This window comes from Mytilus trossulus, chromosome 1, assembly GCF_036588685.1.
Source record: "Mytilus trossulus isolate FHL-02 chromosome 1, PNRI_Mtr1.1.1.hap1, whole genome shotgun sequence".
Classification (NCBI taxonomy): Eukaryota; Metazoa; Mollusca; class Bivalvia; order Mytilida; family Mytilidae; genus Mytilus; species Mytilus trossulus.
Window position 1 is genome coordinate 93648439 of NC_086373.1, and position 18373 is coordinate 93666811.

At 31.1% G+C, this 18373-nt stretch overlaps 2 protein-coding genes across 6 annotated transcripts in view; one reads left to right on the forward strand and one right to left on the reverse strand.

Moving 5' to 3' along the window:
• The window catches only part of LOC134691203 (regulator of nonsense transcripts 2-like), a 64523-nt gene that overhangs the window by 22193 nt on the left and 23957 nt on the right, over window positions 1-18373 (reverse strand). For 4 of the 5 annotated variants that reach the window (XM_063551565.1, XM_063551538.1, XM_063551557.1 and 1 more), the window contains 13 exons: window positions 18315-18356; window positions 17313-17530; window positions 16850-16892; window positions 16326-16550; window positions 15800-15839; window positions 13993-14051; window positions 13484-13576; window positions 12853-12913; window positions 12381-12521; window positions 12059-12153; window positions 11481-11566; window positions 10288-10396; window positions 9103-9160 (listed from right to left, as the gene is read on the reverse strand). In XM_063551565.1, coding sequence (XP_063407635.1) covers window positions 9103-9160; window positions 10288-10396; window positions 11481-11566; window positions 12059-12153; window positions 12381-12521; window positions 12853-12913; window positions 13484-13576; window positions 13993-14051; window positions 15800-15839; window positions 16326-16550; window positions 16850-16892; window positions 17313-17530; window positions 18315-18356 — 1270 coding nt within the window. The remainder of the gene's footprint in view (window positions 1-9102; window positions 9161-10287; window positions 10397-11480; window positions 11567-12058; window positions 12154-12380; window positions 12522-12852; window positions 12914-13483; window positions 13577-13992; window positions 14052-15799; window positions 15840-16325; window positions 16551-16849; window positions 16893-17312; window positions 17531-18314; window positions 18357-18373) is intronic. The other variant, XM_063551576.1, reaches the window with a different exon arrangement.
• LOC134698536 (5-hydroxytryptamine receptor 1B-like) lies at window positions 2798-4104 on the forward strand. The gene has a single exon (XM_063560500.1). It carries the CDS (start codon window positions 3037-3039, stop codon window positions 4102-4104), a length of 1068 nt encoding a protein of 355 aa, XP_063416570.1. The 5' UTR covers window positions 2798-3036.

Here is an 18373-nt window from a genome sequence, read left to right on the forward strand (position 1 = left end):
GATGCTGATTGAGTATTTTTGATCACTTATAATCATCACACAACCAAGCTCATTAATGTATGATTACAGTCAGTTGATTATAAAACACTATAACAATGTAAATGTGGTATGGTTAATTATTCAATTTGGTGATCAAAGATAATCTTAGGTAAACACTTTTTTTATCAAACATTTAATTTCAGGTGTATTGTCAGAAGAACTTGTCAATCTACTTCAAAAATCAGTCACCAAGTTCATGTTTTGACATATGTGTTATGGTTCGAGATAGAAAATGAAATTTAAATGCATTTGATAACCATGGAACAATGAAGGAGTAGGTCCAGTAAGACCCCTTTTTGGCCCAAAAATATAGCAGTTTTACAAAATTGTTAAAATGTAAACTTTTAGTTATTTATTGGACAGTAAAATGCTTCTGCTACATAAATATGGGCTGTTTTTTACTATACAGTACGCATATATCAGGTACTAGCACCATTAAATCATGCTAAATTACTGAAATCTTCACAGTTCTAGCATTTTAGTTAAATTTTAGACGGTTTTCGGGTAAAACAAAAGTGGCCGCATTCGTGTTCATCCTTAATATTGAAATGTTAGTTGTATTTTATGATAATACATAACATATATAAAGGTTGAGGATGAACACGGTCATTTTGGACAAAAAAACTCTGAAAAGTGAAATTTTTCAGCATATTTGGTAGATTTTTCATATTTCAGCTTGAATCGGTGCGTTTTTTTATGACTAAATCAGTTAAAATCTTTCACATGAACTAATTGATTCAAATAAAATAGACACTAAAGTGTTTAAAAATTTGTAAGGGTTCCGCGGAACCCAGTGTCTCGCCTACTTTTACTGTAAATCGAAGGCTCAACAAAAAATGAGGAAAAAAATGAATAAAAATATTCCTCTTGATACTATCTTCTGATTGTAAGAAGCTTCTGTCCAAGTTTGGTAAAAATCTAGGATAGTTAATGAATCTAATAAATGTTTTGCAGACTGTATGTAATGTTAACTGGAAGAAAATCTAAGTCCATTTAAAAGTAAAATACAGAAAAAATGGAGTTATCTTTTTACAAAATTTACTTCTGGATACTATCTCATGATCATAAATAAGCTTCTGTCCAAGTTTGGTACAAACCCAGGATATTTTAAGAAAGTTATAAAAATTTTAAAAACTTTAACCACAGAGTGAATGTAATGTTTCCCCGCAGAAAAAACTAAGTCCATTTATAAGTAAAATAAGGTAAAAATGGAATTTTATTTTTACAAAATTTACTTCTGGATACTATCTTATGATCATAAACAAGCTTCTGTCCAAATTTGGTAGAAATCCAGTATAGTTTAAGAAAGTTATTAATCTTTCAAAAACTTTAACCACAGAGTGAATATTTGTGGACACCGCCGACGACGACGACGACGGAATGTAGGATCCCTTAGTCTCGCTTTTTCGACTTAAGTCAAAGGCTCGACAAAAAGTGGTCAAAATCTTTCGTCAGATGAACCTGAAATTTGAGGCCAAAATCGGCCCTTACTGGACCTACTCCTTTGGTTAGAGTCAACCAAAATTTCAGAACTCATCAGGAACAAAGTTCTGCACCACATGAAAATTTTAACTCATTTGAAATCTCAAGACAACACTAGTTAACTGTGTAAATATTGCATTATGGGGAGGCAGTACAGTTTCTCAGGAGAAAAGCTCAACGTGATATTAAACAATTTTTCCTTAATCTAAGTTTTTAGAATAATTCACTTCGACCACCATCCCAGATAAAGAAAATGTTTGTACCTAGTGATTCAATCTTAAATTTGGCACCTTTTGGTAACAGACCATTTAGGACTAAGATTTTCTCAAAGCTTAAAGGTTTGAAAAGTGCACAACATCACAAAGAATTTTCACAACATCTTGCTGACTTTGGATCCTATGATGTACTATAATGAAGAAATTTCTTTTACCTAATATTAGAGCTTTTAAATTAGATCTTTTTAGGAACCAAATTGTGGTCTCTTTGATATTCAATGAGTTAAATTTAAATTCCAAAGGAATATTTAGCCAAAAATAAATTGCCCATTGTTTTAATAACTGAATTTGAAATGTTTAGATGATTTTGTCTAAGGTCTAGTTTGATTGAGAAATGTTGAAGAGACACAAAGCAATGATGGTAATAACTAAAGCACGGTTTTCAGCAAAATATGCCATTACCAATAATACAATACTTTTTGAAATAAAATTTTGAAATGAAATTTTTCTTATTCTTTTTTAATATACATCAAAAAGGCATGTAATAAAAAATTATCTGAAAGAAGTTCAGTAAATATCGGTTATTTAATTTTCTGGATAATGTAATTTTCTGGATAATGTTTTCCATGAACCGGCAAGACATAAAGAAGATCAAAGCTAATGAAAGCTTTTAAGAATTTACTAATGTGATGTCCACACAGACGCTAATTAATATTGGCTTTATAAATCCATTATGTCAGTTTTATATTAATCAATATCATTATTATATCTTTATCTTATATTGAATGTCAACATGTAAGAGTTTGCCTGTTAAGATTTCATTGTTAACATGACAGGACAGAGCTATGTATTAATTACTATATAAAGAGTTGTTGTATTAAGAAGACATAGAGAAAATGTTTAATGGGGGCAATGATTTAAAAATTACACCGGATGATATTCTAGGAAACATCATTATCAATGTTGAAATTATGTCTTTACATACGACAAATTGGCCATTAAATACAAAATTGTCGGAAGTCTTTTGGTTTCCATAAAAATCCTTCATTTCAAAGCCATTTAAAGCTATATTGGTTTTATCCTGACATTATAACTGCTTTGAGAAAATTCAGACAATAATCAATTAAGCATACTTATATGTATTTAACAGTTGTAGGGAATGTACAAAACAGGGTTTTTATCTATCTATCTCAACAGATTCATTGTTATTGTCAACAAAGAGAACATCATCTTTAAAGAACATAAAAATATGCCTGTGATAAAGTATATCAGTGGAATTTAAATAACAACTATCACCAACATGAATTCTTCGGACACTGAGCTGGATACCAATGTTGGAGCAGGATATACAATTATATTAATATTAACATCATTTATTATTCTAACACTGAACGTACCAATTGTTGTACTACTGGTAGCAGGGAAATTTCTTGGAAAGTCTATTCGAAACATACACATACTAAGCTTGAGTATATCAGACACGCTGGTCGGAATCAATGTTATACCTATATCTATTATTCTTAAGTCCATTGTACAAGGAAACCCACCATCTTACCAAGAATGTTGGTCAAGGATGTGCCTTTACCTAACATGTTTAATTGCATCATTTTTTCATGTACTTTTCATTTGTTTAGACAGATGTGGAACTATATTACGTAAAAGTTTATCGTCTAAAAGGAACACCCGACTCAGATTTTGTGCCATGGTTCTACTTTCCTGGATCTGTGCAATAACAATTATTGTTGTTCCTTTCTCTGTCCTGAAAAATGACCGGGAGATTCCATACTGCTCCATATCTACTGTTTTTAATCCTGAACAAGGAGCCATAGTCTTAAGAGTATGGTCTCTCCTTTTTCTTCATGGTTTTATTCTAGCATTTGCAGCCTGTGTATGGATGGCAACCAAAATAATATCTGTAGGAGTTAAAGTGGTTCAGCCACCAGACAACACTACTGAATTTACACAGACAACTTCAAACATTCATATCATTCAAGTAGCACCAATGAATGACATCCAAGGAGAAGAAAGGGGGTCAAGTACAACCCAGAAAAGTACTAGCACAAGTAGTAATCCAAGACAGATCAAAATATCACGATCGCAAAAAAGCGCCATAAAAACAATTTCATTGCTGGCATTAAGTATGATGATATGTTTGGTACCAATGAATATCATGATCTTAGTGGAGGGATTCTATGGATTCTCCATTTTTTCTTCGAACCAAAGACATATTATTATTTATATCGCTAGTGTGAATTCTGCAATCAATCCTATAATCTATGCATTCAGAATTCATGAAGTTAGACAAACCATAAAATTACTCAAACAGAAGATCAGCTGTTGTCATATTTATTGTGTTTATCAGGATTAACATTTAAGAATGAGATATTGACATTCACACATATTCTTCTGAATCTTCATGAGAGAAATTCTATAGGAGTAATTTCTCAAGGATTTTTCATGAGAAAAGTACTGTGGGAGTGATTTCTTATAATTAATTCTGTAGAATTGTTGTTTACTAACATGGCTTCACTACCAAGTGTCAAAAATACAATGAATGAAAAAACAAACCATTGTGAAAAATTATCTTGTAATTATAAACTTAACAATACTAACTGAGAGCTCCTACTTTGGTCTTAACTAAATCAAATGCTGAAAACAGTTTGAAGTCTATCCATTGGATTTATTTTGATGGAAATTTTGTGTGGTAAATAATTTTTTTCTTATTCAACAAGGTATCATAGCATGTCTGCATAATACGAAATTTTGTTTTTGTTGTGGAACATATCAGTATCAAACTTAAATGTGTATTGAACAACAATATTAAAGGAGCACTACGTGTCAAATTCATGTTCACCGATTTTAATCAAATTCTCATATTTGAATTATAAAAATGTACAACATTTATCCAAACTATTAAAAGTCTAAAATAAACAATTAACAGGGCACAGGCCGCTTTTTGGGCCCTTAATTCCTAAAAAATTGGGACAATAACACCCAAAATCAATTCAAACCTTACTTTAGTGGTTATAAACCTTGTGTTGAAATTTTATTGATTTCTATTTACTTATACTAAAGTTATGATCTGGGAACCATTTGTCTTTGGATGACGCTGACAACCACAAGGTGATGCCAATTTACGACAATTTTTTCATCATTCATTTTTGTTCAATATCAACAAATTATTTTATCTTTCAAGATGTCGCTGCACATTTTCTTGTGTAAAAAAATTGAATACTTCAATTAAATGATCAGTTCTAAGCCAAATTTAAAGCTCTGAAAGCTCTCCATACCAAATTACCTTTATGTTAAAACCATTGTTCTTTAAAAGTTTGGTGCATTTTCAAATAAGACTTCATGATTGAGAATACAATTAAACTATAACCACAATAACAGTATTTTCAGTTTATGTTTTCTATATTCATTTATAGTTCCAGAATTATTTTTTCCTCTTGGGCCATAATGTAAATCATCAACCATTCAAGAAAGATTATATTTATGTTTTTCTATTTATCTACACGATTAGATTTCTGTTTCATTTCCTGTCATATAAATAATGACAGGAAATAAAATAGACCATCATTTTCCCAATCAATATGTAAAATGCTTAAGACAAATTGAAGTTTTCCTGTATTACCAAGATTACAATTTTAAATTGCTGTCAATGAGGGTATATTAGCCTAGAAAGAAATCTATTCAAAAATCAACATATTAAAAAAAATAACTTATATTTGAATCTAAATAAAAAAAAATATTCAATTGGTGACAGAACAATACTGATTATTAACTCATGTGTTTCATGCATTCATCAATAAATGTGTCACTCATTTTTTTCTTCATGTGAATTCTTTATTTTATCACCCTCTTGTAGTGACCACACTGAAAGGAGTGTGATATGAATAAATGTACTGAAAAATGGGTTAATCTGGTTGGCCCTGCCATTGCAACATATACATTGGCTACTGTAAATTCAGAAATTATTGAGTGCATTTATTATAGCTATTTTGTCATTTTAAGCTTAAATACAATTTCAAATTTTACAATTTTGAGAAAAATTCAGTTAAATTCATAAATACATTTCAAAATGCAAGTTGAAATTATTGCATTTACAACTGTGTCACATTTTTTTGCAATAACAAAAGCCTCACAATAATTTCTGAATTCACAGTATACATAGGGTCTCTAAAAACACCGCAAAGGAGCACTAAGGAGCACTAAGGACCCCAAAGAATTTTGTTAAGAGAACAAAGGACCTGAAATTCATTTTATAGCATAAAATTATAATAATTCCTGAAGAAAAATGTGAAAAAAAAAAATTAATTTCAATAAAAATTGCGATTTTTATAATGTACGATTTGGTGTTGTCACCGATATCGGTTTTGGAACCGACTTTATATCCGGGCTCCAGGCTATGTGACAGCTTGTGTATGTGATTTTTTTAAAAATAGTTCTAATATGATATAACTGATAAAAACCTCAATTATTTTGTTGTTATAATTTTTTTTTAAGACAAGAGACTTTACCAAAACTACGAAAATCATGTAAGGATACCGATGCTTTGCTGTTATTTTTCTCAGCTGGTCTCATATTTCAGCATCAGCTTGTTTTGTTTTTTTATGTATGGTAATAGTTATTGCTATGACGAAAACGTGTCTAAAGGCACAAGGAAAACGGTATGACCATTATTCTAAAGGTAGGTAATTAATTTGGATTTGTCAATTCATATTTCATGAAATTAATTTCAATACACACTTTGTTTTATAACAATTTATTGTCCATAAAAACAAAGTATGTACTGAAATGTTCTTACTTGGTGAGTCTCAAATTACTTTAAAGAAAACGTTTCTAAGCCACAAAGGGGACAGTATGTGATTTTTTCTGATGGTAGGAAAATTGGGTTGATTTTTTCAATTCGTATTTTTTTCAGAAATTTCAATACACACTCTGTTATTAATTTATTCAATAAATATCAATAATTATTAAATAATTGTTACGAAAACAAAATGTCAACGAGGCTGAAATGGCTTCATTTTGCCAATAAATATATATTCTCTGCATGATTCAAAAATTAATACATTTTCATTTATCAAGGTTAATGAGCTCCTAAACTTAGAAATTGAATATATGTTAAAAAATATAAAAATATTTCAAAATATATTTAACAATTATCAAAAAAATATTTAACTTTTTGTCCTATCAAATTTGTGACTTTCTGCCCGTTTACCTCCTCGGACATATTTCAGACCTAAATTGAAACTGTCTTATGAAGGTCTAGGTAAAGATATCCTAAACTTGTCGCAAGTTCTTGACAAACAGTGTTCGCTTTATTTATTTATTTATTTTCGATTTCATGTCCAGTCTATTTATGTCATATGTTTGTGTTTTCTCAATATTTTTCAATACATCCGTATATACCGATTACAGAACACGGTTCGTAAATCTTCAACTTTAATACCAATTTAACTCGAGACGGGTTTTTATCTGTGAAAAAAATCATTAATTTTTCGTTGGAAATCACTTCCCCCATTTCATAAATAATTTCAGTTCCTTTGTGCACTTATCAAACTACTTTGTGGTCCTTTGTGCTCGCTAATACTTACATAATTTTCGTAGTTTTGGTAAAGTCTCTTTATTACAACAAACAATTTTAAGCATACTAATTGACGTTTTTATCATTAAAATATACTCTCCGTTTATATAATATTATAACTGGTATAAAAATTTCACATACATGAGCTATCGCATAGCCCGGATATGATGTCGGTTCCAAACCGATACCGGTGACAACACCAAATCGTACATTATAAAATCGCAATTTTTATTGAAATTAATTTACTTTTTTACATTTTTCTTCAGGAATTATAATAATTTTATGCTTTAAAAGGAAATTCAGGTCCTTTGTGCTCTTATCAAACTTCTTTGGGGTCCTTAGTGCTCTTTTGTGCTCCTTTGTGCACAAAGGAGGTCCTTTGCGGTGTTTTTAGAGACCGGTATACATATGTTCAATGATGTCTATCAAAGATAGAACAGATCAAAAATTTTCCACTTTGCAATGGAGATTTGTAATTGCTTCAATAATATACAAAACATTCACACACATTTCACCTGAAAATAAGTTCTTGGGTCACTTTCATTCCATTCTGAAGCATACTAAAAGCTCGAACAATGTTCGATGCCTAAAGTTAAATGGTTTCTTGACACAATATTCTTCAATCCTGATATTGTTATTGAACTTATTTGAAGTGAAACTTATAAAATAAAAAATATTTCACCAGACAAAGATAATTTTTACCATAAAAGAAACTTGTAAGAATTGGATAACGCTTGAAATAAACTATTGCTATTTAGTTTCAAAAATAATAATCAATTTGCTAAAAGTTATAATAAACTGTTATCACTGAGATATGTCTCGCTTTTTTGTAATTTCTATAATGCAAATATTGATTTATTTTTTTTTAAAACATGTAAGTTTAGCAAATATTCAAAGTCAATGAACTATGACTGAAGGTACATGGCTAAACAATCTTCATGGAAATGATATGTGCCAATGCTAATACAACTGCATACCAAATACCATTGACTTATCATAAGTAGTTATCTTTAAACAAACGTAAACACAAACTAATACATGTAAACTAAGCAAAATTTCAAAGTCCATAAACCATAACTGACGGGGAGAGTAAAAAAAATCCATGGTAATGAGATGTGCCAATGTTAATACAACTGCATACCCAGTATCATTGACCTACCACTACTGGTTCCCCATAAACTGACCTAATCACACACTAATACATGAAAACTGAGCAAAAGTTTCAAAGTTAAATGACCATGATTGAGGAGGCTATACTAAATGTCACATTTTAAGTGTTCCGATACATTATCTTTTATTTTAGTGGATAATAACTCATCAATTGAGGTGCTCCTGAATTGGAGAAAGATTCTCAAAATAGAATTTTACAGAAAAAAAATGTATAAATAATTGTTTCTCTCCTCAATCTCATGTATCCCCAGAGACTTTGTTTACTTTGAAAGTTGTTGACCTACAAATTAAAGTATTGCATGTTCTTGTTTGAATCATGTTCAGCAAACATAATTATGTTTAAATTGAACAAATACCAATTTTTAATTAGTGCAAGAAAAATTGTTAGGTCGAACCTGATTTAAAGGCTAACCAGCAATGTTAAAAATACCACTAAAAAGACAACACTATGTAAAAGTGTGTCAGGAGCTTATCTTATTCATATCTTTAAAACTTTTGTTCAATTTATACATTGTACCAGCCTGTAACTTGCATATTCACTAATAATGGACAAATTTTGGTATATATGCTGGTTTTAATTTGGGTAGTCAAATTTTAAAATATACTTACCAATAAATCTGACAGTTTTAAGTTTGGATTCTATATTGATTTGATCCTTCTTCCTTACCTAAAATTAGAAGGGTAAACAATAATTCTGCGGCTCCAAGGGATTTTATCCTTCACTTTCAATTGCTCTTTCTCAAATTAAAACATTCTCCTTTACAGACCTGCCTACCCATTGGCATTGTGTGGTCTAACGAAATTTTCAAATATTATCATCAGTATTTCTAGAATTCTGTTATATCACCTGTGAGCATACCTGTCAACTCACCCGTTTTTTGCGGGTGACACCCGTTATTTTCACCTCTCACCCGGGAGTTTTTCTTTACCCGGCGGGTCCCGGGAATTTCTAACATTACCCGTTTCACCCGGATTTCTGACCGGAATTGTTTCCGGTATTTAGAAGTAATACGACCTTCGGTTTTATCGGTCTTTTTCAATGTAACCAAAAGTCAAAATGTAGGACTTGTTTACCTGAGCTACGTAACGATATTTTCAACAAGCTACAAGATGAGTTCAGTGACTATCAGTTGACCCCATTAGATGAACTTCCACTTTGCACTTCCCCTGAAACTGACATTGGTACATTTTGGGGAGAAATGTCCAAGTTGCATGACTGTTTTTTGACATTTTTCTTAACAAGCCAAGATTTTTTGTTTTGTCAAAACTTGCTAAAACATTACTGGTTTTGCCAAACAGCAATGCAGACAGTGAGAGGGCATTTTCTTTAGTAAAGAAAATAGCTACAGAGTTTAGGGCTGATCTTAATAAGGATACACTGTGTGCTCTTCTTTCTTGTAAAATAAATACACATTTGCATTGCTATGAACTGAAACCAAGTGCAGTTCTTTTAAAGAATGCCAAGTCTGCTACTATGGAATATAACAATAGTCTGAAATAAACTTGTATACATGTTCTAACTGTTTTATATACATATTGACTATATAAATTATATGTAAACATATTTTTGTTCTTCAATTGAGCCCGCAAAATGTTGTATGCGTTATGACCTGAGATTTTTTTTCTCAATGCAGGTCATGACCTGACTTTTCATTTTCAGAGGTTGACAGGTATGCCTGTGAGCGTCGTAAGACGATGAAAATATTCTAGGGGGGTCTGGAAAATTTTGAAAAATTAGATGCCTTTTCCTGCATTCTGAAAGAAAAAAAAGAAAAAACACACAATAATACATACATGCCATCTAAAGTCTCCTTTAAGTAGCTGCACCAGATCATTAGCAACATCAGGCATACAGGGGAACAGAGTGGCAACCATTCTGGCATAAAAAGACAGCAGGTCATACCTGAAATAAGCATCATATAAAGTATTACCTAAAGATTAAAGACAGTCTTAATCATTACTTATTAAAGGCTACCAGAATAAAATATTAGTGAATGGTTGACACATAAAAGTGTATCTTGTGTGAAAATTTGAAAATAAAAATCATATCTTCCACTGAATTCCTGTCATGAGACAAATGGCAGATGCACATGTTCTCTTACCTTATTTGTTTACCTTTTCACAATACCATCTGGCCATTTTTTTTAGCTGCAAATTGATTGCATCTCTTCAAACTGATAAATTTAAAACTTTACATAACAACTGGAACACGAAAATAATGTCAAGGTCAAATAGCACATGTCAGTTGAACATCAAAGTCATATAAAAATGCACAAACCAAATATTGTTGACTGAAAACTTAACCAGAGTGAGACTACTGCTTATGTGTTGTTGTTTGATGTCAGTGTTCATTGGTTGACAGGAAAATTACACAAAATTTCAAAACAAGATTGATTATTGTTTGCTTTATGTCCAGTGGCAAATGTTTTAAGTATGGTCAGGATTATAATATTTTAACAATTATTACATGAGGTAAATCCTGCAAAAGGGGGTTAACCTAAATGATGGGCAGGAAATTTAGAAAATGAAAACATATTGGATAGATTCAGATAGTAAGCCTTGCAACAGGCCGCCTACAAACCACTCAAAGAGTTGTTGCAACTGTTCTCATTGTGCAGAGAGCATGACACTCTCTTTCTTCAATAGACATCAGATTTTATGTCCCTGTTTTGACCAGACATAGCTGAAAAAATATACAACCCTTACAGCCAACTTTGGCAAGGGTTTTACTGCTAGTCAGAGGAGGGCAATGGGATGACCATATCTCTATACAGCAAGCAGTCAATCCTAATGGTTTCCAAACAAGAAAACCTAAGGATGCTAGTATTGTAACCAAGTTAACACCAAGTGATGTGAGTATTGTTACAGGAAAACAGACTAGAGATGATTCAAAATGATGGCATTGATCACACTGTGAGCTAGGTAGGAGATAATATGAAAGAATCAACTGGTTTTAATCATTGAAATAGCACTTACAACTATCTTACCTTGTTCTATGTACTGTAAAAAGAGCTTTCACTAATTTCTTTCTGTTCATCTTTGTGTTGAAATTCATACAAAATTCTATTGCAGCCTAGAAAAAAAAAATGGAAAAATGTGTTAATAAAATTATAACCAAAAATGCTAATAAAGATTTTGATCCCTACTATGGATTCATTATTATTGGTAAGGTATCAATTTTCATGAGCTTCATAGGTTGATGCAAACCATGAATTAAAATGATCAACAAATCCCTGAACTAAAATTATTCAAAGTATAAATTAGCTATAGGCATGTACAGAAATTTTTGCACACAGTGAAATGTTGTATCCAAGTAAATACATTTTTCTTCAATCTGAAAATAAATGAATCCACAGTTTTTGATTCCTTCAAAAAAATAAAAAGATAAAGATTTTTTAACCCTGTAAACAGGTTTATGAGATACTGTTTCCTAGAATGATAGTTTGTTAACAAATTTGGGGAGGGATTGTATGCTATACTGATTCCCTGTTTACAGATTTTGGGGTGACTGGACCTTTCTATTCCCTGGTAACTCAGATAGGGCAAGACTGTATCCCAAACTTACTTTATCTATTAGCTCCCTGTTGACACAGTTAGGAAGGGACTGTACATAAGCATCAAACTGCATTTTCATCAAACTTCCTGTATCAGTGTCTTCCTCTGTAATGAAAATTCAGAATCAATTTAAGTCAATTTTTAACCAACAAGACTTTAATGTTTGTTATCAAACAGAAAAAGAACATTCAATTTTAAAACCTAAAATTTAAAGTTCGATTAGACCATTTCTTGTCCCATTTCAATTAAATCTCAGTTCATAATTGTCATTATTTTACAGACACATGTAAGAAAAAAATCACACTTTTTCAACCCTTTATTTCTTTACTTACCTTCTCCCTCCTGTAAAAGAAGATCTACATCTGTGGATTCTTCCTCTTTTCCTTCTTGTTCTTCCTTACTCTCTACTTCTGCAATCTGTTGTTCTGTTTCCATTTCTCTCTCTACATCTTCAATTTTTAGGTCAAACTCATCTGAGTAAACAGAAAAAAAAATCATTAAATCCTTTGATTTATTGTGGAGATTTTAATATTTATAAATTTCTTCTTGAAAATGTAACATTGGTAAAATACCAATAAAACTTTGCACATACAATGCAATTCTGATGAGGAAAATGTAACACTCAATGCCCCTGCGCTGCAGCGGGATAATACAAATGACAGTTAACATGATAAACTTAATCAAGTAGGAAAAATGAGACTTTTAACCCTTCACCCCTTTTAGGAAAAACACAACAAAACTGTATAAATACTAAACATGAGAACAAAGTGTTCCTGTAGTGTATTTAAGATAACTGAGATTTACCAATGTTTTCTTCTTCTCCTGGTTCTTTAGTGGTCCCTTGTTCACTGTCTTTGAAACAAATCTGAAGATTAAGACAATATTGATAACATGATTAACACCATTTCCTATACATACTAACAATAATACCAGGAGAACCAGTTTTTTTAGTGAATGAAAGCTAGGTTCCTAAAATAAACCACAGACCTTCAGTGAGTACCTTCCAATTTCTATCCCATACCAATAGAAGTGTTTTTTGGTGTTTTTTTTGCAAATGATTAAAAGGAGACTCTATCTTTTTACTTAAGCTGAAGTGATCATACATGACCACAGATGAAGGCACTCATCAAACACATCACCAGTAAGAGTCCTTATATCATTTATCAAGAAAAGTAGAGATACTTTACACAGGTAGTTTTAACATTTTTTAAGTGTCTATATATGTTTCAAGTTTGTAAATGAAAAAGCTTTGAATGTGGTTGCCACATATTCGTATATTTGTAAAGATTCATGTTTTTTAGAAGAAATATTTAACCTTTTGTTTTCTAAAATTTCTAACTGTAAAATCAAACCAAGCCAAGATTATGTCGACCTGTTAATATAGCACTTGAATATCCTTTACTTTACGTATATAATATATTGTATCCATACTCACACCAGGAATAAATGCTTTCAAATCAGGTAGATTTTCATAAAATACTCTGGAGTCTTCATCTTCAAATAAAGTGGTGTCACCAACGTACTGAAACTAAAATCAATGTCAAAATTATAAGCTTATGAACATAATTTATATTGTATTTGAAATCAACTGCCCTGTTGTTTTAAAGTCTTTTTCATGAAGATAAACAATCATTTTTTTTATAAATATTCATAGTCAAAACATATATATCATTTTATGTGAATTGTCCTAGTCATTGGTCTCAAAAGCAATTAAATCTAAATGAATATTGTTTTGGTTCCTCATAAGTTGTTCAAAACACTAAACAATCAAATTCATAAATCTTGGAGTTAATTCCCTTTAAAATTCCCAATTTGTTTACATTTTCTATTCCAATTACAACTCATAAAAGTAGTGTTTAAAGATAAGCAGTAACACTTATGAACCAACACATAAAAAAAATGGAAAAATAGAAGTTTAAACAAATGAATATTAAACCAACCTACCTCAGCATCTTTCTCTGGGTGAAAGATATCAAATCCACTTTCATCATCTCTCTTCATATCTGTACACACAAAAATACAGTTTTACATCAAACACAAAGTATCCCACACACATGTTATATGTGAAGCCTCAGTTTCATGTTTAAATTTGTTAATTGAGCTTTAAAGAAATGATGACTTTCAACTCTTTAATGAAAACAATTAGCTATAAATATAGTATGTGATAAAACTATCTTAATAAAAAAATATCTATAACACAGATAAAAATATAAATGTAAGCAAATAACTGACTTATCTTTCAATAAGAAACAACAAGTGAAACTGCGAGCTACTGCTCACTGATGATACCCCCGCCGCAAGTGGATAATATTAATAGTGTAAAAATATGCAAGTGTTCGGTAAACAGGAAGTTGTCAAGTGATGAATCTGAAAACGCATCACACGGTATAGCTGACTTATATAAATCCTGAAACCAAATTTCAGAAATCCTTGTATTGTAGTTCCTGAGAAAAATGTGACGAAAATTTTCAACTAGGCTATCATGTGTAAAATCATACAAGTGTTCGGTAAACAGAAAGTTGTCAAGCGATCAATCTGAAAACGCATCACATGGTAGAGCTGACTTAGATAAACCCTGAATCCAAATTTCAGAAATCCTTGTATTGTAGTTCCTGAGAAAAATGTGACGAAAATTTCAACTTGGCTATGATGTGTAAAATCATACAAGTGTTCTGTTAACAGGAAGTTGTCAAGTGATCAATCTGAAAACGCATCACACGGTAAAGCTGACTTAGATAAACCCTGAAACCAAATTTCAGAAATCCTTGTATTGTAGTTTCTGAGAAAAATGTGACGAAAATTTTCAACTTGGCTATCATGTGTAAAATCATACAAGTGTTCGGTAAACAGGAAGTTGTTAAGTGATCAATCTGAAAACGCATCACACGGTATAGCTGACTTAGATAAACCCTTTAACCAAATTTCAGAAATCCTTGTATTGTAGTTCCTGAGAAAAATGTGACGAAAATTTTCAACTAGGCTATCATGTGTAAAATCATACAAGTGTTCGGTAAACAGGAAGTTGTCAAGCGATCAATCTGAAAACGCATCACATGGTAGAGCTGACTTAGATAAACCCTGAATCCAAATTTCAGAAATCCTTGTATTGTAGTTCCTGAGAAAAATGTGACGAAAATTTCAACTTGGCTATGATGTGTAAAATCATACAAGTGTTCTGTTAACAGGAAGTTGTCAAGTGATCAATCTGAAAACGCATCACACGGTAAAGCTGACTTAGATAAACCCTGAAACCAAATTTCAGAAATCCTTGTATTGTAGTTTCTGAGAAAAATGTTACGAAAATTTTCAACTTGGCTATCATGTGTAAAATCATACAAGTGTTCGGTAAACAGGAAGTTGTCAAGTGATCAATCTGAAAACGCATCACACGGTATAGCTGACTTAGATAAACCCTTTAACCAAATTTCAGAAATCCTTGTATTGTAGTTCCTGAGAAAAATGTGACGAAAATTTTCAACTTGGCTATCATGTGTAAAATCATACAAGTGTTCGGTAAACAGGAAGTTGCCAAGCGATCAATCTGAAAACGCATCACACAGTATAGGTGACTTAGATAAACCCTGAAATTAAATTTCAGAAATCCCTGTATTGTAGTTCCTGAGAAAAATGTGACGAAAGTTTCATGGGACGGACTGACAGACGGACTGACGGACTGACGGACAGACAGAGGTAAAACAGTATACCCCCCTTTTTTAAAGCGGGGGTATAAATACAACTTATAGTTAGTTACCTTCTTCAGGTAAATCTGGCAAATCTTCATCCAACAAATCCTGAATGAAAATAACATTATTATTCAATTAAAACTATTCTCCGTTCTCCATTCAAAACCTTATAACTACAAAAAACTTGTGCCATATCTATATTATCTTGTAACTAGTCAGTAACTTTTACTTACCACAGCTCCTATTATTATTTGTAAATCAGGTATTTGAAAATTTAATGCGAGCTAATAGTTTTATGGGAGATAACCACAAACATGACAATGATCTTTCCTTCTCCTGTTATTTAGTTTTGTTTATGTCAGACCAAAAAGGTTGAGGTCAGGTGAATCCCGTCTGATGGACATGTTGACCTAGCAAGGATCCCATATACTAAATAGTATTATCATATATCTCATAATAAATGAGAAATTCACATGATAAAAATTATGCAGAATTTAAAGAAAATAATTGTAATAAGACTTGCAATGAATTTGAAATACCCATTATAACCAAAGCAACAAAATACGTTTGACTAAAGCTGCATCAAATACTTACAGCAAATACTGAAGTGTTGGTAAACAGTTTCTGGTAACCAGTCAGTAATGCATCATAATGTTCCTTTCTATCTTGACTTATCTCCCCTTTTGTGTGAAGGATTTTCCTGTTTTGTCTTTCCACTGACTTCAGTTCTTTATGATCTTTAATTAAATGTTTACAGAGAGATTGGTAATAATCTCCAAACAAATTTCTACAAGCTTTTTGTCTTTCTGGTGTCAGCATCTGAAATGAGAAAATTCTATGAAGTAATGTCAAACAACTTTATCCTTATTATATATCAATTATAGTATTCAAAAGATGCTTTATATAATAATGTACACTTAAAATTGAACTTGCTTCCTTAAGAAGAAATCTAATCCAGAGGACTTCAAACTGTCAAATCTAAACAATATAAAACTTATATTCTGTCTTAAAGGTTTCAAAACATACATAAGCATTCATAACAAATGTGTCTGAAAATATTTCTACACAAATTTAAAGTTACAAACCAGTTTCACTTTGATGTTTAATTAAGTACTTACAGATCTTTTGGGAATGTTTCCTCCATATTTCTCTGACAGAAGTCTGCAAGTATAAATTCCAAAGTTATGAATGATATATGCAAAATTGATCTTAACTTAAGTTAGGTGTATCAAATTTTACATTGTCTCAATATACATGGTACGGCATCCCTAATATTATTTTCTCTGATAATAGGTATAATATAAATTAGGCTACATTCTTATCAAACAAGCTGTGTTGGTAAAATTTGGGATATTCTGTATCACTTTTGAAGTTTTTTACTTTAATGAACAAGAAGATGCAGAAATTTTGTGCAAGAGGTGAAAAAATCCATGTCAAATACTTAGAAAATATTTCAAAATGTTTACCTCAGTTTTAACATTTCTTAAATGCCAACACTTTTGAGTATTTTGAAGCTTTTTCATCATGTAAAATTTGTATCAGATGTGTTTAATAATGTCAAAAACTAAGATGAATATTTACCTGAACTTCCTTGGAATCAGACCAGCATAATCTTCACCACAATGTTTACAGAAGCTGGTCACTATAGACAGGTTATTATGTCCCTCTTTGTCATTATTCATGAGTAGTCCTAGTTGATTTGCTAACAGTCCCAAACCTTCTCTGTGTTTGATAACACCTACAGATACTAACTCGGCAAAGAACCTCAGATCAACCCTGTATTTACTTGGATTGCTGATCTGTAATCAAACATATAAACATAAAATAAAGCCAAGAATATTATTTCAACTCTATATATGTTTGTTGCTAATCGGGTATGCAATTTGTATGATGCAAAAAAACTTTTGATCCTTGTAAATCGTGTTGGGCAGTTTACGCAGCCTCCTAAATGATATTTAGACCATTCAGAATTTTTTTTAAAAGTGATGCTCCCATTATGCAATTTAATTTCTGATTTGGTAACCATTTTTTTTTAAAAACAAGACAAGGCATATCTTATATGGAATATTTTTGTTACAGGTTTATTTTTGCATCATTCCTTGATAAGAATATAATCATAAGAGTATACCATCATTTGAATCTTATCTTTATGCAAATGCTATATTTCTTTTATTTATCCACCACCACATATAAAAAATTTTAATCCATTTCATAACAACAAAGAACAAACACTTTTAACTTTCAAAACTACAAAGAAATAGTTAAATTCAAACTAAAGAGACTGAAATCGCTCAATGATCTTTACTACAGACTTTAATCAAACCACCATACTTTAGAAGAGTGGAGAAATATACACTGTAATTCAAAATTCAATGAAACACGAAATTTTCAATTGCTTGAAAAATGTAAACTGTTTTAGAATATTTTAAATCTAAATTATATTTAAAAATTCAAGAACCATTATTTGATGCTATCTGCAAAAAGATTTACCATTTAAGGATGATGGTTATGAATATGACACACACAAATGGGTATAATAATACAAAATGAAAATAATTATCAACATGCATGCAATTTACTTACTTTACCATGCTTACGTTCAATAAGTACTATACCATTAAGTATCTATTAAATTAAGGGCT